This window comes from Glandiceps talaboti, chromosome 1 (assembly GCF_964340395.1).
Source record: "Glandiceps talaboti chromosome 1, keGlaTala1.1, whole genome shotgun sequence".
In the NCBI taxonomy this organism is placed as follows: domain Eukaryota; kingdom Metazoa; phylum Hemichordata; class Enteropneusta; family Spengelidae; genus Glandiceps; species Glandiceps talaboti.
In genome coordinates this window covers 33,414,842-33,441,042 of record NC_135549.1, presented here as the reverse complement: position 1 = coordinate 33,441,042, position 26,201 = coordinate 33,414,842, and the positions used below count along the sequence as shown (strand labels likewise).

The 26,201-nt window shown below is 36.0% G+C and overlaps 1 protein-coding gene across 1 annotated transcript; it reads left to right on the top strand.

Moving 5' to 3' along the window:
- On the top strand, positions 1 to 4,071 carry LOC144438119 (GRIP1-associated protein 1-like). The gene is made up of 3 exons (XM_078127151.1): positions 1 to 85; positions 932 to 1,086; positions 3,807 to 4,071. The coding sequence occupies exons 1-3, from the start codon at positions 25 to 27 to the stop codon at positions 3,903 to 3,905; spliced, it is 315 nt and encodes a 104-aa protein (XP_077983277.1). The 5' UTR covers positions 1 to 24; the 3' UTR covers positions 3,906 to 4,071.
- Positions 4,072 to 26,201: the final 22,130 nt, after the last annotated feature.

The window sequence follows — 26,201 nt, the reverse complement described above, 5'->3', positions numbered from 1 at the left end:
CATCTAGAGAACAGTAATGCCTGTATGGCTGATGACATCATGCAAAAGAGTTCAATCATACAGTCTTATGTCATGGATAGAGCTGGTAAGTCATGTACAAACTAAAGAACTTGTAGTTTTTTGGGGGGCTATGTCTTCCATGACAACTTGTCTTGAATCATAGTTCTTCATATTGTCATCTTCTTACATACTGGACAAACTTCTGGAAAACTGTGATCACTCACTCCTTTTGGCAAGGCCTAAACTGAATTTTCACTTTGGATGATCTGGAGGGACAGCTGGGAAAAGGCAGATATATCTCATCTGTGGTTCGAGTTGTCCCATGCCAGACAGTTAGGTATCTCTAAGCTGTTTTCTAAAAGGAAATTTATGTTCAAATAATTTAGAATATAACATTTCAGGTTCCTGTTTTCTCTATTTGGTCTTGCATATTTTTTATATCACCATTTCTTTTTATGACTTACAATTTTCCAAATATTTATTTTCAATCACATTCATTTCAAATAAACTACAATGTACTGGTCTCGATCAGTATGACAAGCATAAGGTGAATCATACATGTATTTGTTAATGTTTATAGGAGAGAAAAATCATACTACATATATTGGAGGGCAGCACAACATTGCACATATATGCTGGCATAAAATAGCAGGTGTTTCCCTCACATCTTGAAATAAAAGAAATAGAAACAGCTATATCGGTGTTGATCTAGGTCCAATGGACAATGTTAATTTCACATTCTGACTCATACCTTGTTTATCAATTCAATAAAAGTGTTAATGAAATGTCATGATCTGCAATACATTCAGTTTTCTACTATTATATGAAATGTAATGTTTGTGTCAACACTAATAATCATCTAGAGGGAGATAGTCTTTTATCTGATTGGATGCCATCAATGTCAGATTTAATGTACCTTGTTTTATTATAGATTTAACACCATCAACACCAGAAAAAAAGACAACACTACATAAAATGATGGACTTTGTCAAAGGGGATGACATAGATATTAGTATGAAAGAATTCAATAGAAAATTACAGAGGATGTTAGAAGAGACCCTGACTAAAAACATGCATTTACAAAAGGTAAGTCAAGTGTACTGCTAGATATGAAGATACAGTGCATGCTAGAGATATGAAAATACAGTGTACTGCTAGAGATATGAAGATACAGTGTACTGCTAGAGATATGAAGATACAGTGTACTGCTAGAGATATGAAAATATAGTGTACTGCTAGAGATATGAAAATACAGTGTACTGCTAGAGATATGAAAATATAGTGTACTGCTAGAGATATGAAAATATAGTGTACTGCTAGAGATATGAAAATATAGTGTACTGCTAGAGATATGAAAATAAAGTGTACTGCTAGAGATATGAAAATATAGTGTACTGCTAGAGATATGAAAATACAGTGTACTGCTAGAGATATGAAAATATAGTGTACTGCTAGAGATATGAAAATATAGTGTACTGCTAGAGATATGAAAATACAGTGTACTGCTAGAGATATGAAAATACAGTGTACTGCTAGAGATATGAAAATATAGTGTACTGCTGGAGATATGAAAATATAGTGTACTGCTAGAGATATGAAAATACAGTGTACTGCTAGAGATATGAAAATACAGTGTACTGCTAGAGATATGAAAATATAGTGTACTGCTGGAGATATGAAAATACAGTGTACTGCTAGAGATATGAAAATACAATGTACTGCTAGAGATATGAAAATAGTGTACTGCTAGAGATATGAAAATATAGTGTACTGCTAGAGATATGAAAATACAGTGTACTGCTAGAGATATGAAAATATAGTGTACTGCTAGAGATATGAAAATATAGTGTACTGCTAGAGATATGAAAATATAGTGTACTGCTAGAGATATTAAAATATAGTGTACTGCTAGAGATATGAAAATATAGTGTACTGCTAGAGATATGAAAATATAGTGTACTGCTAGAGATATGAAAATATAGTGTACTGCTAGAGATATGAAGATACAGTGTACTGCTAGAGATATGAAGATACAGTGTACTGCTAGAGATATGAAAATACAGTGTACTGCTAGAGATATGAAAATACAGTGTACTGCTAGAGATATGAAAATACAGTGTACTGTTAGAGATATGAAGATACAGTGTAAATTTGTACTGCTAGAGATATGAAGATACAGTGCATGCTAGAGATATGAAAATACAGTGTACTGCTAGAGATATGAAAATACAGTGTACTGCTAGAGATATGAAAATACAGTGTACTGCTAGAGATATGAAGATACAGTGCATGCTAGAGATATGAAGATACAGTGTACTGCTAGAGATATGAAAATACAGTGTACTGCTAGAGATATGAAAATACAGTGTACTGCTAGAGATATGAAAATACAGTGTACTGTTAGAGATATGAAGATACAGTGTACTGCTAGAGATATGAAGATACAGTGCATGCTAGAGATATGAAAATACAGTGTACTGCTAGAGATATGAAAATATAGTGTACTGCTAGAGATATGAAAATATAGTGTACTGCTAGAGATATGAAAATATAGTGTACTGCTAGAGATATGAAAATATAGTGTACTGCTAGAGATATGAAAATATAGTGTACTGCTAAAGATATGAAGATACAGTGTACTGCTAGAGATATGAAAATATAGTGTACTGCTAGAGATATGAAAATATAGTGTACTGCTAGAGATATGAAAATATAGTGTACTGCTAGAGATATGAAAATACAGTGTACTGCTAGAGATATGAAGATACAGTGTACTGCTAGAGATATGAAGATACAGTGTACTGCTAGAGATATGAAGATACATTGTACTGCTAGAGATATGAAAATATAGTGTACTGCTAGAGATATGAAGATACAGTGTACTGCTAGAGATATGAAAATATAGTGTACTGCTAGAGATATGAAAATATAGTGTACTGCTAGAGATATGAAAATATAGTGTACTGCTAGAGATATGAAAATATAGTGTACTGCTAGAGATATGAAGATGCAGGATATAATAATAACATGATGAAAAACAAGACATAATGAATATTTATTGTGGTTGACTCGAATCCCAGATGTCTACCATAGGAAACACATAGTATATATTAGTAACTTGAACATTGTCAGTTAAAAGCAGTCATACTTCCCCATTGTTTCAAGTAGTTATACACCCAAATACTCCCCATAGTCAATGGCCCCATCTACACATAGGTCGTCCTACCTGAGGTAGGATAGATTTGTGTCTACACGTAGAAAGGTTACAGCGTAGATGTCGCGCCTTCCAGTACATAGGACGAAGTCAGGAGGGTTTCAGGAAACTTCTCAAAGGTGTCCTAAGTCAGGACAGTTTCAGGACAGGTTCAGGACGCGTTTGCGTCTACACGGGCTTCAAAATATCCTGAATCCTACCTCAGGTAGGATTTTTAGTGCCGTGTAGACGGGGCTAATGATTCAGTAGTTATACACCCAAATACTCCCCATTGTCAACAAAACAGCCGTTATAAACCCAAATACTCCCCATAGTCAATGATTCAGTAGTTATACACCCAAATACTCCCCATAGTCAACAAATCAACAGTTATACACCCAAATACTCCAATCAGTAGCTATACACCTAAATACTTTGAAATGACATATTGGAGGAATAAAGCCAACTTCATGAGTACTGAAATGCTAATCTTTGAGAAGTGAAGTTGTTCTGTGTGGCTTCTACCGTTAGGTCAAATATCATGTACTCACAAATAACTTAAGAAGGTGTATCTGTGCTTTTACTTATTAATTTATTTTTGTGATCTTTGCAGGACATTGAAATGCTTTCAGATGAAATTGTTCGACTCAGTAAGTTAACTGCAACTGCTAACACAACCACTCAACTCAAACCAGGTGAAGCTACACAATAGAGAACAGATGAGAACTTTGATGTATGAAGACTGCCTCAACCTCACACTCATAATGAATAAAGCAATGCACATTATTCTGTGTTTGTGTATTTACTAGCACAATATGTAAATTGGACACCACTATGCGCAGCTATACAAGCATGAGTTCTGTCTGTGTGTCACCCCATGATGATGCTTTGTACCCAATATGTTTTTGTTCTCTCAATACAAGTGTGTGATGCTTTCATATACTTCTTAACAACCTACAATAATATTTTATCAACACAAATAGTTTTATTGTAGTTTCATAGTTTCATGATTGGTATGATTTAGGAGATTTCTCAATTGTAGTCGAAGAGCATTTCTTAATTGATATTGTACATGCAGTATTAATGATCATATTAATGTTTGTTAAACAAAGATATACCATGATAGCATTTCATGTAGTTATCTCTCTCTCTGACTTTTGTGCAATAGAGTATTTATATAGTGTATTGTTACCATATGGCATTGACTGCATATCATGTTCACATTGAACATGAACAATTATTTTTCGCATAAGGGCATCTGTTATTGTTTGAAGCAATGAAGGTTTGGGATCAAGGAGATACATACATTGTACAATATGAATTGTTAGAGCAATACCAAGCTTCTAAATTATTGAATGTGTTCTTTTCTACACAGACTTAATCTGTACAATTTAATCTTCACAAAGTGTGTACCCCTTGCCAACCCTCGTGTTGAGGCCAACAACATACCCTTTTCCAACCCTCATACTAGGGTATGTATGTGTTGATGTATTGAGGACAACAATGTACCCTTTTCCATCCCTCATACTAGGGTATGTACGTGTCGATGTGTTGAGGACAACACTTTTCCAACCCTCATACTAGGGTATGTACGTGTCGATGTGTTTAGGACAACACTTTTCCAATCCTCATACTAGGGTATGTACGTGTCGATGTGTTGAGGACAACAATGTACCCTTTTCCATCCCTCATACTAGGGTGTGTATGTGTCGATGTGTTTAGGACAACAATGTACACTTTTCCAATCCTCATACTAGGGTATGTACGTGTCGATGTGTTGAGGACAACAATGTACCCTTTTCCAACCCTCATACTAGGGTATGTACGTGTCGATGTGTTGAGGACAACAGTGTACCCTTTTCCAATCCTCATACTAGGGTATGTACGTGTTGATGTGTTGAGGACAACACTTTTCCAACCCTCATACTAGGGTATGTATGTGTTGATGTGTTGAGGACAACAATGTACCCTTTTCCAATCCTCATACTAGGGTATGTATGTGTTGATGTGTTGAGGACAACAATGTACCCTTTTCCAACCCTCATACTAGGGTACGTACGTGTTGATGTGTTGAGGACAACACTTTTCCAACCCTCATACTAGGGTATGTATGTGTTGATGTGTTGAGGACAACAGTGTACCCTTTTCCAACCCTCATACTAGGGTACGTACATGTCGATGTGTTGAGGACAACACTTTTCCAATCCTCATACTAGGGTGTGTATGTGTTGATGTGTTGAGGACAACAATGTACCCTTTTCCAATCCTCATACTAGGGTATGTACGTGTCGATGTGTTGAGGACAACAACATACCCTTTTCCAATCCTCATACTAGGGTACGTACGTGTTGATGTGTTGAGGACAACAGTGTACCCTTTTCCATCCCTCATACTAGGGTATGTACGTGTTGATGTGTTGAGGACAACAATGTACCCTTTTCCATCCCTCATACTAGGGTATGTACGTGTTGATGTGTTGAGGACAACAATGTACCCTTTTCCAACCCTCATACTTATAGGGTATGTACGTGTCGATGTGTTGAGGACAACAGTGTACCCTTTTCCAATCCTCATACTAGGGTATGTACGTGTGGATGTGTTGAGGACAACAATGTACCCTTTTCCAACCCTCACACTAGGGTATGTACGTGTCGATGTGTTGAGGACAACACTTTTCCAACCCTCATACTAGGGTATGTATGTGTTGATGTGTTGAGGACAACAATGTACCCTTTTCCAATCCTCATACTAGGGTATGTACATGTCGATGTGTTTAGGACAACACTTTTCCAACCCTCATACTAGGGTATGTATGTGTCGATGTGTTTAGGACAACACTTTTCCAACCCTCATACTAGGGTATGTATGTGTCGATGTGTTGAGGACAACAATGTACCCTTTTCCAACCCTCATACTAGGGTATGTATGTGTCGATGTGTTGAGGACAACACTTTTCCAACCCTCATACTAGGGTATGTATGTGTTGATGTATTGAGGACAACAATGTACCCTTTTCCAACCCTCATACTAGGGTGTGTATGTGTTGATGTGTTGAGGACAACAATGTACCCTTTTCCAACCCTCATACTAGGGTATGTATGTGTTGATGTGTTGAGGACAACAATGTACCCTTTTCCATCCCTCATACTAGGGTACGTACGTGTTGATGTGTTGAGGACAACAGTGTACCCTTTTCCATCCCTCACACTAGGGTATGTACGTGTTGATGTGTTGAGGACAACAGTGTACCCTTTTCCATCCCTCATACTAGGGTACGTACGTGTTGATGTGTTGAGGACAACAGTGTACCCTTTTCCATCCCTCATACTAGGGTATGTACGTGTCGATGTGTTGAGGACAACACTTTTCCAACCCTCACACTAGGGTATGTACGTGTTGATGTGTTGAGGACAACAATGTTTTATGTAAATGCACATTCAAGTATTTCAGACCAATATAAATTTGGACTATACATGTATGAGGTAATAATATCCTAACAATAAGAATTTCATAGAATTTGTCTACTGTTTTCTTGTATGATGGCACATACAGCTGAGTGTGTATGAGTGTCTTTCTACTTTATTCTAACTACTAGAAACTATAAGTACACTGTGTAACCTTGTGAGATGCATACATATAGGCCACAAGCTTTGCAGAAGATGATCCCCTTCAAAAAATATTCATTCCATAAAACATAAGTTGTATGCGAAATAGCATACAGTACAATGTTACGCTATTAGTGATTTCATAGACCCTCCACCAACAGGGTCTATGGTGATTTCTAAATACATCTATTGTGTATAAAGAAATACAGAACCATCAAGATATTGCAGTCATCCTGGTTTGTGAGTGGTATGTTAAACAGACAAACAGAACATTATAGAATAGTTTCAAATGGTGATACTTATCAAAGTCATATTGTATTCTTTTTGAAGTTCAACTGATATATGAATGAATTGTATAATTATGTTAGATTTGTCAACCCATGTGAGTTGGTATTCAGCCATGAAAGAAAGTAAATGTAATACATGGAGATTAATAATTATTACTTGAAATGTAATATTGACAGCATATTTATATTATAAAATTAAGCCATATGACTAGTTTGATAACAATTTGTTCAAAATGTTTAAATTGACACATTGTAACATTTAGCTAATAGCATTGTGTATGTACATTTGAATTGACAGTGCACATTGTAATGTTTAGCTAATAGCATTGTGTATGTATATTTGAATTGACAGTGCACATTGTAACATTTAGCTAATAGCGTTGTGTATGTACATTTGAATTGACAGTGCACATTGTAATGTTTAGCTAATAGCATTGTGTATGTAAATTTGAATTGACAGTCCACATTGTAACATTTAGCTAACAACATTGTGTATGTACATTTGAATTGACAGTGCACATTGTAATGTTTAGCTAATAGCATTGTGTATGTACATTTGAATTGACAGTGCACATTGTAATGTTTAGCTAATAGCATTGTGTATGTACATTTGAATTGACAGTCCACATTGTAACATTTAGCTAATAGCATTGTGTATGTACATTTGAATTGACAGTGCACATTGTAATGTTTAGATAATAGCATTGTGTATGTACATTTGAATTGACAGTGCACATTGTAATGTTTAGATAATAGCATTGTGTATGTACATTTGAATTGACAGTGCACATTGTAACATTTAGCTAATAGCATTGTGTATGTATATTTGAATTGACAGTGCACATTGTAATGTTTAGCTAATACAATTGTGTATGTAAAATAATGTATAGGTTTGCAGCCATTGCTGCCTTGTAGTTTTCTTAGTGCCCCCTCCCCCCTCCCCCCCCCCCCAAGTGCTATTATAATGGGCTTCATCCATCTGTCTTAGCTCCCCCCCCCAAGTGCTATTATAATGGGCTTCATCCATCTGTCTGTCTGTGCGTGTCCATTCGTGTTTGCATATGTAATACGTCATTTCTGCTTCAATCTCATACTTACCTTTCACTTGATGCAATTAGGCTAATCTCACTATCTTTTCTCAATACGAGGCAATAAAAATTAAAGTCTCATCTACCCACTCTCACAAACCGGACTATATCCCAATTCTCAGTTCTCATTGCCTCACCATTCGATTAACGGCATTACATTTCAAAGCCTTTTTACGCAATACCGCTCATTGTCTATCCAGGTTAGTAAGTTTTTACATCAAATTGCATATTTTCATCATGATTTTTGTGGCCTTTCTCATCGCCACAGCACTGAGTGTACTTTTATCATTATACATGGGGAATACAGTCCTTGCCGGGGGTCCGGTGGTAATCCCAGGCCAAGTAATAGCGAAGTTGGTCCTTCAGTCCATTCATTTTGACACTAAATCATTATAACAGACTAAATAACGTTTCAGTTCATTCTAATTCATTCTTCGATTTTAATCATTCGAGTTGCATTTTCTTTTTCTGAGAGAGAGGGTGGATGGGATTTTAATTTTTATCACCTCAAATGAGAAAAGACGGTGAGATTAGCCCAATTGTATTGAGCAACAGGTAAGTGTGTGATCTCGCAGAAAGGGGTTTCTTTTAAGAAACTTCTATTCTCAGACATGCAATATGCAATTTTTTTCAAACTTGGCACATAGGTGACATATCTTGTGATACATATGCACGTCACTTTGTTTTGCAATATATACAAATTTGACCAAATGGTGGCCATATTTGTAGTTAAAAATCAATATTTGATGAAATATCTGCATAACTCAAAAACTGTAATACACAGACATTCCATTCAAGTGCCTACAACCATACAATCAGATGCAAGCTATCTTTTGAGACCATGACCCTTGACCTTAACCTTTAGGGTCAATTATCAAAATCAAGCCAATTCCTGCCTATCACAGACACATTGTAGTATTTACACATTGCTAATTTCTTCAAATCATGTTTATGAGCAATATTGAAAGAACAAGCATTATTTTTAGTTCTTATGTAATTTTTACTGAATGGTAGCAATATTTGTAGGAAAAATCACTATATTACTGCATAACTCATAAAAAAAACTTCAATACATAGACACCATTCAAGTGTCTAGCCCCATGTAATTGTTCTTGTATGAATGACCATTGACCTTTACCTTGACCTACAGGGTAGACCATTAAAATTAACCTATTTTTAACATATTGCAGACACTAGCAATTATATGCGGCTAATGTCTTTTAGATCATGTCTATAGATAATGCAGAACCAGATAAACATATACATGTATTATTTTTGGTGTTCGTAAATCATCTTTTACTTGATGGCAGCCATATAAGTATAGTGAACAATCATGATTTACCACATAACTCAAAAACTGTTCATTCATAGAGACTGCATTCAAGTATATATTGACCAAATTTGACTCTGATCTTCAGGTTCAGTTATTGAAATTCAGCAATTGCTGCATTATCAGACACTAGTGTTTATTTGTTGCCACCAATTTCCTTTAAATCATGTCTCTATTCAGTCTCATAGAAATTAAGTATTTCAGGGGACTGTCTTCTACAAAGACTTGTTTTGTGTACAATGTATCGAGCCTCTATTCTGCTCCTGGAAGCTATATCTGTACAGTCTACTGAGCAATATAATCTGGTCATTTTAGCACAGCTGAACACTGCCTCGTAGTTCAGTAGTGTTATAGGCATCACAAAATAAATGTCTGTGTGTATGTGCGAGTGTGTGTATATAAACAACTTTATAAGTCAAACATTCAAGTCAAATCGGCTAGATATTTGGTAGGCACATTAGTTAGGTTGTAAAGATGGAACATTGTTCAAATGAAAATGATCATATCACACATTTTTTATTTTGGTCAAAATGTGGTTTTTAAAAAACTTAAGCTATAGAACAATCAGACAGATTAGTGTGAAATTTGGTGAAGAATGTACATAGTGATGTGTAGATGAAGGATGGTTCATAACATAGTAATCCCATCACTGATATGCAAATTAGGTTTGTTTGTTTTTTAAATTGAATTTTGGTCTTTCAACTTATATCTTAAAAAACTACATGGTGAATGAGGCTCAAACTTAGTGGGATGTTTCTGGAAGTGTTATTCTGAAGATTTGGCTGTTGCCCTTAGGAACAGCCAAATGTAAGTATATGTTGCAAAGATATCTACATTGTTAGGTGGGCAAGTGAACATTCCAAAATGTTTGCAAATATGCCTCAGCAACAGCACCATGCCCTCAGCAACAGTCAAATGATAATTGCTATTATATTAGATAACAATGGGAATGGGTAGGTAAATGGACTTGCAGCTCAGTATTGCACTGCAGTGAAAATAACATTAATATGTATGTGCACCAGTGCAAGTAATCTCTGGTACGTAATTTCTGTAATAAATGGCTTTAAAGCATAATATTAGTTGTGCTACAAAACCATTGGTTATATTTTTAATTGTAATTTGATATTTTTTTTATTATCTTGCCAACAAATGATACAAGTAGGGTGAATGCTGGCATGGCCATGATGTTTGACTGTTGGCATGGCCATGATGTTTGAATGTTATGCCATCTTGACAGAAAGTATGACCTTTTGAATGTCATGAGTATATTCTAAGAATTCTCTGAATGCAATGTGAATATCATTATGATGTAATAATTCTCTAAATGCCATGTTTATGTTGTAATAATTCTCTGAATGCCATGATTATAGTGTAATAATTCTCTGAATGCCATGATTATAGTGTAAGAATTCTCTGAATGCCATGAGTATAGTGTAAGAATTCTCTGAATGCCATGGTTATAGTGAAAGAATTCTCTGAATGCCATGATTATAGTGTAAGAATTCTCTGAATGCCATGATTATAGTGTAAGAATTATATGAATGCTATGGTTATAGTGTAAGAATTCTTGGAATGCTATGGTTATAGTGTAAGAATTATATGAATGCTATGGTTATAGTGTAAGAATTATATGAATGCTATGGTTATAGTGTAAGAATTCTTAGAATGCAACTGAATGTCATGATTATAGTGTAAGAATGCTCTGAAACGCTATAACCTGGCTTTATTTATAGGTGTATCAGTACTTGACAAATATGCAGTCATTTTTTATCCCAAGCCAGATTTTATGTTCTTCAATAAAAGTTTATGCATGTTATTTCTGACACTGATATTGGTTGTCTAAATAATTGCATCATACCATATATTTATTACACAGTGAGTTTTGTAGATAGGTTTTGCTATATATCATAGGGACAGTTAAGATTTAGGATATATTTAAGGTAACCCTATAAACCAGCACTATATAATGATTACAATGCTAATTCGACAAATAGTAAGATTTAGTGATATGTGTAAACTTGTTATGTCATATTACCACTTTTTGACTCCTAAATAAATTATGTCTATACAAAAATAATTTGTTTGATGTGTCTTGTGCTAAGAAGATAGAAGTTCCTATTATTTAATAGTCACACTATTAAAGGAGCCCAAACTGAGTTTATAGGTGTTTGAGCATAGTTTTTGCTGCATATTTGAAAGTTAACTCACAGTGTTGTACGTACCGCAGCATACTTAACCATCACTTGCAATTGACAGAACCCAAACTATCAAGATCTAACCCCATAAATGATTCAAAGATGGAATTTATCATACATATTACAATTGTTCAGGAAATCTGTACTATGCAATCAATTGTTCTAACCATGCTAGAAGACAATTATAATGTTATAGGAGACCTGCTGCTACTTTAAAAATATACTGGAATCGGGTATTGTTTAAGTATTTAAAAGAATTTCACTTGGGTAATATGCTTATATAATCAGCTTGTGCCACATTAACCTTCTCCATTGTGACTGTTTCTAAACTGAAATTTTGTCATTTTCGTTGCATAGGTCATGTTTGTCAAGGTTGATAATTTTTAGGCACAACTGAATTGAGGTTCAGTAGTGCTATAGGCATGGGGAAAAGCTGCCTCTGTGTGTGTAAGTAAAAAACTGATTGCCATGATATTTGGTGGGTATATTACCTTGGGTGTCCTGTTGGAAAATCGTTTTAATCAAAACGATCCACTGGTGTGTGATTTGGGTAAAAAAAACTACTGGGCAGATCAGTCTGAAATTTGGCGGGAACTTTCTTGGGGTGTTTAGATTAAGAATAGTTCATGACATGATGATGCCATCAGTGATATGCAAATTAGGTATAAGAATGGATCTTTTTGGTCAAAATTCTTTAATTCCAAAACTAATGAGCAGATTGGGCTGAAATTATGTGGGAACAGTCTTAGGGATATTTATGTCAAGAAATGTTCATGACATGATAATCCCATCAGTGATATGCAAAGTAGGTCTGAAAAGTTTTTTTGGTCAAAAATCCTTAATTCCAAAATTACTGAGCAGATTGGGCTGAAATTTAATTTCATGGCGATACATAAGCATGTATATTAAATTTGAAGTGCATCTTTAAGACATAACCTAATTATCGAAAGTCGTCAATGATTTGAAGAATGCATTCTTAGATATAGCCTAATTGCTGAAAATCATTAATTATGTAAATGATTCATTAACATTACAAGCTGTATTATCAAACTTTCAATCAATAGAATCTGTTTTGCACCAAAATCCAATACGATGTCATGTTCTATGGCGCTGAACAGGAACAATAGTAGATCATTGTAAAAAGTTAGAAAGCTCTTGCAAACAGATGTGTCATCTGGATATCCTTCTTGAATTTATCAACAGTTGGTGAAGAACGAAGTTTAAGTGGTGTACTGTTCCATAAGACTGGTGCGGCTCGCGAGAATGCATGCTCACCGTATAACTTTGTATTACAACGGGGTACATGAAGTAGAATAAGAGTGGCATAAGCGCAGAGCCTTGTATTGCAGCACTCCACATTGCAAATGTTGGGTTTCTGATCGTCTGCCTTGTACTGATATGGACTGTTGCCTGTCTTTGAGGTATGAAGAGAACCACTCTAGTGGAATGCCTGTAATACCAAGCTTGGATAATCTTGAAATTAATATATCATGATCTATGGTATCGAAGGCAGCCGACAGATCTAAGAGGACCAGTAGTACGCATTTTCCTGAGTCTAGAGCCATGCAAATGTCATTGTTGACTTTGATGAGTGCTATGAAATTTCCTATAAGCTGATTGAAAAGGTTTCAGTAATCCGTTGGACGATATATATGTATTGAGTTAAGCAGTTACCACTTTCTCAAGTATCATTGATAGGAAAGGCAGGTTTGACGACTTCTTGAGAATGGGTGTGACAAATGCCATTTTAGTAATTCTGGTACTATTCCATGTGCGAGCAAAGGGAGCAGCGAGCATGTAATTGATTGATCGATCGATTTAATGATTGATTTATTATTTGGTTGAATGATTGATTGATTGATTGATTGATTGAATGATCAGTTGTTGTGGTGAAATAAAACTCATTTTGTGTGTGATATTGGTCAATTGACTCATTCATTTTTGTGGTGATATACAACTTTTTTTAATTCTCTCTTTGTCCATTCTTCTCTTACCTAAATTAAAATACCCCTAATCTCATAATTAGCCTGTTCAGTTACCACGAAAAGTTGCTTTATTATTATTATTATTATTATTATTATTAGTAGTAGTAGTAGTAGTAGTAGTAGTAGTAGTAGTAGTAGTAGTAGTAGTAGTAGTAGTAGTAGTAGTAGTAGTAGTAGTAGTAGTAGTAGTAGTAGTAGTAGTAGTAGTATTACAAGTGAGGGGGTTTAAATATAATATAATAATAAAGTATTGTGTGAGAGACAAGTTAGAGGAATGGTGCCTTTTGGTCCTATTGTCAATAAAATGTATCTGTTTGAGCATATATTTGCTGTACCGGCTCATATTTGCTATGCTGACTGACGTTTGAGGGTGCCCTTTCACAACTTTATCTGTACATACTTAATTCTGCATTCAATTTGCGAGAGTCTGAAATATAATTAAAGTAATTTCAAAATTGCATGTCAGGAAAATTAAAAAGTTATGGGGTTTAATATTATATAATGAAAATGTCTGGGAGGACTTTAGTTGAATATCACTGAAGTTGAAGTTTTAATACACAATTAATTTTGCGACATTTCTCATTCAAGCTCAAGTTGAAACAGTTTGGAGTTTGGTTACTCCTCTGTATAAGAATATAAATATAAATATCATTTTATTTCTTACTAATGATGCACACTTAAATAACTGAACTTTTAATAATTCAAATCGAACGTATGTCATTATACTGTGGAGTGCGCCCTGTCGACAAATGTCTAAATATTCGTATATACTATTAGCAGTTCTGTGCAATGACAAAACATAGATCAGTGTGAAAAATCCTCACAAATCCACAAGAGTTTGTTTGAACGTAAATTATTTATTTCGATATGCCAGTGTAATTGACTGTGACTTCACATGTTTCGGACTAGTTTGACTTTTACCTATATTTCTCCCGGGGCGGAACTAGTGGCCATCTCTGATAGGGGTGTGTTGTCAATGCAGGAAATCCTAGGCCCAATTCTAGACCCACTTTGACCAAAAAACAATATCCCATTCTAGACTATTAATTTAGCATAGAATTTAGACAAAATACATTTTCCTTAGGAGGCAACATTGAGGGGCAATTAATGGCAATTACGATTTGGCAAAGGACAAAGGGCCACATTTTAGACCAAGCAAAAATCAAATATAATGCAAAGTGGACCCGTTTTAGACTCTTAAGTTCGAAAAAAAACTTACCCCATTTTAGACCAAATGGCTAGAAAACAAACCCCAAAGGGTGGCACATAAATGTATACTCAATTAAGGGTGTAGCCCCCCCCCCCCCCCCCCCCGATATTTGTCTGAACAACTCGCATCACGACCGAGCAAGCAAATACATTGTTCTGTAATTATTTATAAAGTTGTCGATGACATTCCCTGAAAACAATATTTGCATTGCGCCTTACTATATTTGTAATATTATTATAGCTGCTGTTTTCAAATCATCGTAGATAAGACTTTCACAACATACGTACTGTAACAAATATCCCTCGCCAACCGTTCAGCACATTCATGTAACATAATGTAATACACTGTACAGTCCAAAGAAAATATATCATTCCACGATGTGTTTAGCTGTACTATGCGGCAGTACATTGACAAGTACAATTATTTTGATTATACAGTGTTGCAAAGTTTACTGAAAAGATTATCGATTTTTTCCGACTCCCCAGGGCGCTCTGAGCAGGGGCCTGAGGCAACAATTCTGGTGAAATCCGAAAATGATAATAATATACAGGTACAAATAAAGGCCTGAGTTAGCTATGAGTCACATTTACATACTTACTTCTTTATTTATAGTATATTTTAATAAACTCATTATTATACACGTCTACATATATTTTGTTATTTTGGGTATAAGGCCAGAAATGGAAGGATTAAAAATAAGCATTATATGTATGTACTTGTACACTTTCTGGTCTTTAAAAAAATTAAACATTTTTGATAATCGTAGAAAAGTTTATATAAATATGGAAGACTCCAAAAAGAATAAAGTAAAAGAATGTATACGGACTATATAGACATGGTGCAAAACCAACGCTTAGTGCGCTCGCCAAAGCTGACGCGCTGCGCTGCTTGGCGTGCTCGAGCTCAAACGCATTCCTAGATCCTTTTAAACTAGTAATACAGAGAGGGGGTAGGATACGGCATCGAATAAACCAATCAGGACGCTTCAAATCGAACATGTGACCCATGAATTTTCTTTCAAAGCTTGATACCACCTGCTGCCCTCTTGTGGTGAGATATATATTTCGCATGTTGCAGTACATTGTCGAGTTTGCGGGACATTATAACAGATTGCCGAAACAGCATATTATTTGAGCTGAAGCTCGAAACGTTACGTCTTTTGCGAGGGAAATAAAAAAAAAAATTGATAATATCTTGGTGTATTCAATATTTGGTGCCGAAGAGTTGCGGTAGGCTCGAACACACAGTCGATTCCGGTCTATATTATTTTCATAAAATTACGTAAAAATAATCATTAAAGAGTAGTCGTCATATCTGTGTCTCTTCAAAATATACATTTTGAATGAAGGAGAAAACGAAACAACATCATTTGACTGATTAAACAAATACTCGTAAGTTTGCCCAAAACAGAAAGCGTCCGTGAACGAGGGCGATGTGGTTTCAATCTTACGACGAAAAAGAAGACAAATGTTGAGCTCGTGGAGGTTGAATTTTCAACTTTTTAATGTTGTCTTTATTCACGTTATTCAATATTGTTATAGACACCAGAATTGTTGCCTCATGCCCTTGCTCTGAGCTGCGCGAGTATGATAAAATTTGAGCCAGGTTTTTTGAGCTTGGTACTTATTTTACTGTTCAGAACACAAAATGAAACAAATGGGTTAATAAATAAGCTTGATGAAGATGATTCAGTTATGGCTGACCGTGGATTTTGAATTAATGACTATCTTGCCACAAAAAAAGTGAAACTGAACATTCCTCCATTTTTAGGAGGTAGGTCCCAGCTAGCAGTACACGAGGTAGTCCTGCTTGCATACGGAGTAATCCGGGACTCGATTCTGACAATTGTCCCTCCTATTAGAGTCAAGTCAGTAATATAGACTCGTGCACCGTCGTCTGTAAGCAGGACTATACCTGAGGAAGAAGAAACAAGGCGTATTGCTAAATTGCGCATTCATGTGGAGCGTGTTATAGAACGCATAAAAATTACAGGTTGCTCCAGTTTGTATTTCCAAACTCCATGGCTACGGAGCTGAATAAAATGTGGGTAATATGCTGCTACTTGGTAAATTTTACAACCAATCCTATTGCTGGGGACAATGACTAATTTTGACTGTTGCAACTGTGTTATTTGGGACATGTTATCAGTGATTCATAGTATACCGTGTCACTGCATCAATTTTCAAGTTTCCCGAGGACGAGAAATAATTTTTTTCTTGGCCAGAAGTGGTAGTGTTATCATTACAACCAAAATTGTAATTACATTCAATATATTGCATGTAGATAATAATTTGTCAGTTTAGTGTAAATTGTAGACTACCATGAATGCAGCTTATTAGAAACATGTTTTACTTTCAAATTAATTTTGGATGTATTTGTACTAAGGTAACTTTCATTGAAATTTAAATTGAAGTTTATTTGGTGTTGGTGAATACAAAATAGACTAAAACAAACATTACAGATACAACTTTATGATTTATTTGCTATGCAATCACGTACCAGCTCCATGAGTGTTCTGTTTATTAATATTGCAGTATATTTATAAATAAAATGATCTCCAATATGCATACCATGTCTAGTGTTCCTAATAGTGTCAATATTTACAAAAATCATGTTAAAAATAAATACAGTGTTTGTCAATGCTTGGCAAAATATATTACAACATCAATATTGTCCCTCCAAGATCTATGATTACAGTCATACTTAAATAGAGTTTGACTTTACTTATCAAACATTTTGTATAAACAGCCCCCATCCAGTGGAGTGATATCTGCCAAAAAATCATACTTACAAGATACATTCCCTGTGCTTAAAATGAGGTTGTACACAAGTATAAGCTATATTTGAATTAGATCACTGATCACTGATCGACTTCAATTATCCCTTATACTTGTGTCATTATTGATCAGCATTTCGTTTGTATTACAGAAATAAAACATCCACATTAATTGATATTACAGTTTACGAGAGAAAAATGTTTTCTCACTGTTCTGTGCCATGTTGATATTATAAAAACTATTAAACTTAATACACATAAATATTTGTAAGTGTTGTAGCAAACTTTCAGACATTAAACATTGTATGTGCACACACACAAATAAATAAATACATACATACATACCTACTGACATACACACACAAACAAACACACACACAAACAAACAAACACACACACACACACATACATACATACATACATACATACACACATACATACGTACATACATACATACATACATACATACATACATACATACATACATACATACATACATATACACACTTGCTAGATTCGCTCACAGTCTTCAAAGCTTCGCATAAATAGCTAAAACTTGGGTTGTTTTGTATATATCTACTGCATAATTGTACTCATAATAGTATCCCAGTATCCCTAGCCCTGTACGGTGCGCCCTCATCGATCACATAGAGCTAACATTTTGTTGATGTGTTAGGCGAAGCTCTGAGGACTGTTAACACTTGTTCAAATTTACCCTAATAATGGCTTGGTTGATTGGGCTTTGATTTGCCCCATCTACACTGCACTAAAAGTCCTACCTGAGGTAGATTAGTCCCATCTACACTGCACTAAAAGTCCTACCTGAGGTAGATTAGCCCCATCTACACTGCACTAAAAGTCCTACCTGAGGTAGATTAGCCCAATCTACACTGCACTAAAAGTCCTACCTGAGGTAGATTAGCCCCATCTACACTGCACTAAAAGTCCTACCTGAGGTAGATTAGTCCCATCTACACTGCACTAAAAGTCCTACCTGAGGTAGATTAGCCCCATCTACACTGCACTAAAAGTCCTACCTGAGGTAGATTAGCCCCATCTACACTGCACTAAAAGTCCTACCTGAGGTAGATTAGCCCCATCTACACTGCACTAAAAGTCCTACCTGAGGTAGATTAGCCCCATCTACACTGCACTAAAAGTCCTACCTGAGGTAGATTAGCCCCATCTACACTGCACTAAAAGTCCTACCTGAGGTAGATTAGTCCCATCTGCACTGCACTAAAAGTCCTACCTGAGGTAGATTAGCCCCATCTACACTGCACTAAAAGTCCTACCTGAGGTAGATTAGCCCCATCTGCACTGCACTAAAAGTCCTACCTGAGGTAGATTAGCCCCATCTGCACTGAAATAAAAGTCCTACCTGAGGTAGATTAGCCCCATCTGCAGTGCACTAAAAGTCCTACCTGAGGTAGATTAGTCCCATCTGCACTGCACTAAAAGTCCTACCTGAGGTAGATTAGCCCCATCTACAGTATAATACAGATAGTGAATAATTCATTTGATGAGTATACCTTGTAGAAAGTGACTTGGTCACAAATGGTTGGCACCTTTTGTGTACCCTCAATACCAGATGATATTCTTCATTAATATCTCCACACTTTGGGTTTTGCTGAAAGAATAACAAAGTAAATCACAAATGTTACAGTATGTTGTTTTATTGCAAAACCATGTATAGTTCATGCTCCCAGAAACAGTTGTCCCCCATATCTATAAGAAAATATCTTTTTAAAAAAATAATCTTAAAATGACATGGTACAGGCAAAAAAAATCTTCTGCATGATCATTGGTTTCATCATTTACCTGTCGCTCACATACATCACGTACATCGCCTGGGTTTACCACTACCTTGTTCCTTGCACTATCTTCACTATACTGTATACAATTTACATCTTTGAAACAAAAGATTATGAGAAAATGTAAGGTTGCAATATTTTGATATACATTATGTGATACATAGTAAACCAGTGTATATAGCTTCCATATCAGATACTGACTACTTTACACGACGCGACGTTCACAATTGATGCGTCAAAATCAAATCAAGTCATGGCTCTGAATCAATTCTTCTCAGACGATTCGCTAGCCAGACATCACTGGAAAAGCTATACTGCTGGAATGGCTATTGCCACCACCCGCGATATTTTTCGTTGCTTAACATTTGAACACAAATAAATCACAGACACTCGCCCAAAGTGTACACTCCGAATGATACCAGATTACATGAAACTTAGTAATGAAATACTCGTAATTGACAGTACTATTATCCAAACGATCTATCGACTATGAGTGCCAAATTGTTGAACACCGTAGATTGTTGTTTGCATTTTACAAAAAAATAGCAATTATGGCATCAGAAACTATTTTACAGTGATGAAAATAAAGGATACGATGAAATATTGAACGGTCTCGTAAATCAACTTACCTCGCAACTAGATCTATTTTACGGCCGGATACTGATGCCTTGTGTCCCAGAGTTCAGCACGCAAGGATAATCTCGCACATGAATATTTTGGTTTGCAAGTCCGCTATTACTACAAACTATTAGATTATGTAAATAGCTCATAAATATGCACGGGATGTTTACGAAAACCTAATCAATTCTAGCTATTACCCTAACGAATATATGCACCAAATTTCGTTTGAATTGATCCTGCTGTTTTTGAGAAAATGGTGACACACGTAGACAGACACACACACACACACACACACACACACACACACACACACATACACACACACAAACCTTTCACCCCTAATATATAACCTTCCTCACAAGAGGTAAAAATATATGCAATAGCTATATAACTAAATATTCAAAAAATGTATGTTAATATGTCTAGCAAAACGGCCACTCCCATAACAACAGCCAGACCATGGTATGTATCGCAAAGATAACGGGGATTCATGGACAGGTGAATAAACTTTCAAAACGTGTGCAAGTATGTATAGCAAACAAGACCATGCCCATAGCAACATCAAAATGATGGTATACACCCTTATGTAACACTCAGTTCAAAAATTTAGCGATGCACGCCACAAAGAAATGAATTTCCATGGCTCTCAAATTCGTTTGTTTTTCTTAATCAAATCTGGACGGAAATCAATATATATTTCGACAGACACACACACACACACACACACACACACACACACACAAACAAACAAACAAACAAACAAAAACAACAACAACAAAACAAGATATTTAAATTGAAATTAATCCTCATAACATTATGGATGTAGCTTATTTCAAAAGGAAGATGTAACAATGAATGCAGCTTATTTCCGAAGTAGTTAGTAAAATTGGAAATTAGGCAGTATAAGTTGAATCAAAGTTTGAGGGGGCCAAGTGGGAGTGGGTACAGGAGGGGTTCCCCTTCCCGTCCCATGAGATTTTTGAATTTCAAATATTTATGGTGTTATTTTAACATGTCAAGGTAGTAAGGGACCGATCAGTTCCTTCGGCCTGAGGGGGGGGTGGATTGGGAGGGGGTCACCCAGTTTTTGAAATTGGCAGTAGGGGGGGGGGTCGTGCTGTTTTCAAAATTGTGGATGGGGGGGGGGCTGAATAGTCTCAAAATTGATTTTTCAAAGTAAAAAACCTTCAGGGCTTCTAGAGGGAGACCTCCTAGGACCCCCCCCCCCATAAGAGATATATATATTCCCTGCTCAAGCTTTCTCATACCTTTCACCGTCAAGATGCTATTAAACTCCTTTTGGAACATATTTACCCTGTGTAGTCAATAATTAAAATTATGATAGTGCTAACCCGGGATCTTATAAAGTAGATGCCAGACAGTCAAGCAGTCCACACTGAGTCATGATCAAAAAATACCTGTCATGTGAATATTATATATATGGGGGGTCATCATGTTTTAGAATTATGTGATAGGGGAGGGGGTCAGCCTGTTTTTGGTTTTACAGATGGGGGGGGGGGGGTCAGTGACTTTTTGTCGGCCCAATTTAAGAATCCATTCCCCCCCACCACCACCACCCCCAGGCTGAAGAAACTGACCGGTCCCTAATAATACTACATAAAATTTGAACTAAGATAAAAGGGAGCAGTGTGAGGGTAGGTACATGCCAGGAGGGTGGTCCCTAGAAATTTTTGAAATTCAAGGACTAAAACTAAAAGAGTGTTATCTGGTGTTATTTTAACATGTCAAAGTGATAACAATACCCTCTCCTGATCACAATTGAAATTTTAATTCAGAATACTAACACTGAGAAAAATTCTCAAAGTATAGTTGCATGCCATACCATTTAAAGTTATTAAAAATTACAATATATAATACTTATATATATTCATTTCATGTAACAGAACGCCATGTACTAATCTGTGCAATGAACAGTTAGCTATATATTACCATATTCTTTGTTTTCAACATGTATTTAATATTTATAATCAACATTTACCAGTTATAAATATCTGTGCAATGAAACCTGGCAGAGATTTTCATCTCACTAAGTTAGTATATCATCCCAGTATCCGGTACGCTTTCACTGACTGACATATAATCTACACCATGATATTCTAGATGAGTTGATGCTATGTGGTCAGACTTTGCCCTCCTGTGTGGCTTCTACTGTTTATTTCTTTAACCAGGTTTCCTTACTACTTTATCAATTAATGATTTGTTTCCTATTTGTGTTACATATTGTTATGGTCCACTGTACTGGCTTCAGAAACTACATGCATATGTCGAATATGTATGCATTTTCATAGGAGCTATGTATATGCAATATGCGCTGAAAAATTATAACAGAAAAAGCAGTGTTTATAAATAACGTTCATAATTGTGGTTATATAGGTGTGTTCTTTACTTCGGTGTTAGCAAAAATTTTGAGTAGCCCCTTTTCACTCCCCAGTTTTTGAGTAACCCCCACCCCCTTTCACGCCCCATCCTTTGAGTGACCCCCCCCCCCAGGTCAATAATAATGACGGCTCCCTTACAACATTTACTTTTCTCATTTGCATTGTCGTGATTATGTTGATACGAATAAAATACACTGTGTTCTGGCAGTAAACTCACTCCTCAATATCGAAGATTTGTATAAAAAAAAGAAAGGAGATTTTCAATTTTCATGGAAGAAGAGATCGTATGGATTTATCTTGGCGAATTCTCCAGCAAGAATTTTCGGTGGAAAGCAGATGATTTGACCCGGAAGTTGAAGCTAACCTGGTTTGACTCCCACTGCAGCATGTAATGTGAAGCTTTTATTAAAAGTTTTAAAGAACGTTGTAGCATAGTATGGAAGACCGGTGAGGACAGCGACCTGTGACCTGCGAGTTATAAAACTGCGACCGACACCTGACATATGACATTTTTGACAAAAGTACGATATTAATAGTGAAAAATTGATTTTTTGGGAAATCTGCGATGAGCATTTTGCTTCGGGAGTCTTCGGAAAATTGCGTCACTGTTTTTCATTCCGTAAGGAAGAGATGTATTTAGTGGGTGGAAGTCGAAATTTTGAAGACGTATTTTGTAGGGTAATCGCAAGACTTGATTAGGTTTTGGTAAAAATTCCGTGAATATTAATGAGCAATTTACGTAATTAATGATTTTCGGGAATTAGGCTATATCTCAAGAATGCACGCTTCAAATTCATTATGATTTGGTACACACATTTGCGATACCAAAGCGCACCTGTCCTGAAAATATTACTAATGTAGCTTTTAGTTTTATTAAGTTATTGGCATATTTTTGTAGGCCACTAAAAAGGAAAAAATAGTTTCTCGTCAGGAAATGTTGTATGAAGTGGTGCGACAATGCGCTTATTTTCTGATAATGATGATTTCACAAAATCCTTTAAAGATTGACAACCGATCAGACCTTCAATCACATAGACATTCTCATGAAATATACGAATGGCGGTTCAAACACAGTTAGCGTACATACACACCGTGTACTCAGGTAGTCAGTAAGTCGATATAACCCCCACTAAATAGTACTACTGTTACGGTGTTATGATCTCAGTGGGACAACTACTTTCGAAATTTCGACCCAATTTTTTCCTTCATCTGCTAATTTAAAATATCTATTTTTTATTATCATAACTTACCAGTCAGTATTATTTAGTCTGTTGACAATAACTTTGTCAATGACCATCTGCAGGCGGGGATTGTTGTTTGGCTGTAGTCGTGGTTGTGGTAGTGGTTCATACATATATGGTACAATACAAGCATCCCCCACTACCACATCTTCTTCGTCATCACTAGTACTGCATGTATTATTGTCATTGTCAATTTCGACTTCTAAATAGTAGAATGTGATTCCACTAAAATCGCTATGCTTGTTATGTAATTGAAGTTCGTTCCGGTTGTGACGTCATGAAATACATAAACAACTTCGGCAATTTCCGGAATTTTTCCAAAAAAATCAATTTTTCGTAATTAATATCATACTTTTTGTCAAAAATGTCATACAAATCTTTAATCACCTATGAAAACTACGTTATTTCCAGGCAAAAAGTCGGAAACTTTGGAAACCTATTTACATACACTTTAATTGGCAGTATTATTGAGCGTTGCATTTCAGTGCCATTAATTGGCTGTATCATTGACCGTTGCATTTCAGTGCCATTAATTGGCTGTATTATTGACAGTTGCATTTCAACGCCATTAATTGGCTGTATTATTGACCATTGCATTTCAGCACCATTAATTGGCTGTATTATTGAGTGTTGTATTTCAGTGCCATTACTTGGCTGTATTATTGACCATTGCTTTTCAGTGCCATTACTTGGCAGTATTATTGACAGTTGCATTTCAGTGCCATTAATTGGCTGTATTATTGACCGTCGCATTTCAGGACCATTAATTGGCTGTATTATTGACCGTTGCATTTCAGTGCCATTAATTGGCTGTATTATTGACCATTGCATTTCAGTGCCATTAATTGGCTGTATTATTGACCGTTGCATTTCAGCGCTATTAATTGGCTGTATTATTGACCATTGCATTTCAGTTCCATTAATTGGCTTTATTTTTGACCATTGCTTTTCAGCGCCATTAATTGGCAGTATTATTGTCCGTTGCATTTCAGTGCCATTAATTGGCAGTATTATTGACCGTTGCATTTCAGTGCCATTAATTGGCTGTATTTTTGACCGTTGCATTTCAGTGCCATTAATTGGCAGTATTATTGTCCGTTGCATTTCAGTGCCATTAATTGGCAGTATTATTGACCGTTGCATTTCAGTGCCATTAATTGGCAGTATTATTGACCGTTGCATTTCAGTGCCATTAATTGGCTGTATTTTTGACCGTTGCTTTTCAGTGCCATTAATTGGCTGTATTTTTGACCTTTGTGCATGAATCAATGTAGCATCACTATTCAATAAATAATCCAATAAAAGGCTAATCAACATGTCAATTATAGTTTTCGGGAGGTTTGAAGACAAAAATGCCTCATTTTAATTTCGATTTCTGATGACAAAATCCTACAAGACACGAAATGGTACATTTAGTTGTTTCTATTGTTATGCATTAATCTGCGTGTTGTTCCTGAGGCTTGTTGGAACAACTGTTTGTACAGGCCTATTTTTAGAATTCTATTATATCACATCACTATACATGGCCATTGTAACAGCTGTTTTAGGCATGTTTATTGACACCTGTATCATCATAGTACACCATGCATCTATTTTATCTGAACCCCCCCCCCTCCCCTACACACAGACATACATACATACATACATACATACATACATACATACATACATACATACATACATACATACATACATACAGACATACAGACAGACAGACAGACAGTTAGATAGATAGACACACAGACAGACAGTTAGATAGATAGATAGATAGATAGATAGATAGATAGATAGATAGATAGATAGATAGATAGATAGACAGACAGACAGACAGACAGACAGACAGACAGACAGACAGACAGACAGACAGACAGACAGACAGACAGACAGACAGACATATAGACACACACACACACACACACACTACATCGTTATTCTCAGACTTGTGGCATATAACAGGAAAAATGCAAGAAATGAAAATCACAATCAAAAGCATTAAACCCAAACTCCACTGTAAAAATGTACAGTTTGGTCACAACAATTACATTTAGGCCCCCAGATTCCCATGGCAACCGTCACCAAGGTCACCAAAGGTAATTGCATTTTATTTAATAGTACTTGTTTGACAACAATGACTATTTATTATCTGAAGTTTATGAAATTAGGGTCTGTCGACCCAGTCAGTATAACATGACTAGGGTATGTTATACACATCCCTCCATCTGTCCACCCAGTCAGTATAACATGACTAGGGTATGTTATACACATCCCTCCATCTGTCCACCCAGTCAGTATAACATGACTAGGGTATGTTATACACATCCCTCCATCTGTCCACCCAGTCAGTATAACATGACTAGGGTCTGTTATACACATCCCTCCATCTGTCCACCCAGTCAGTATAACATGACTAGGGTATGTTATACACATCCCTCCATCTGTCCACCCAGTCAGTATAAC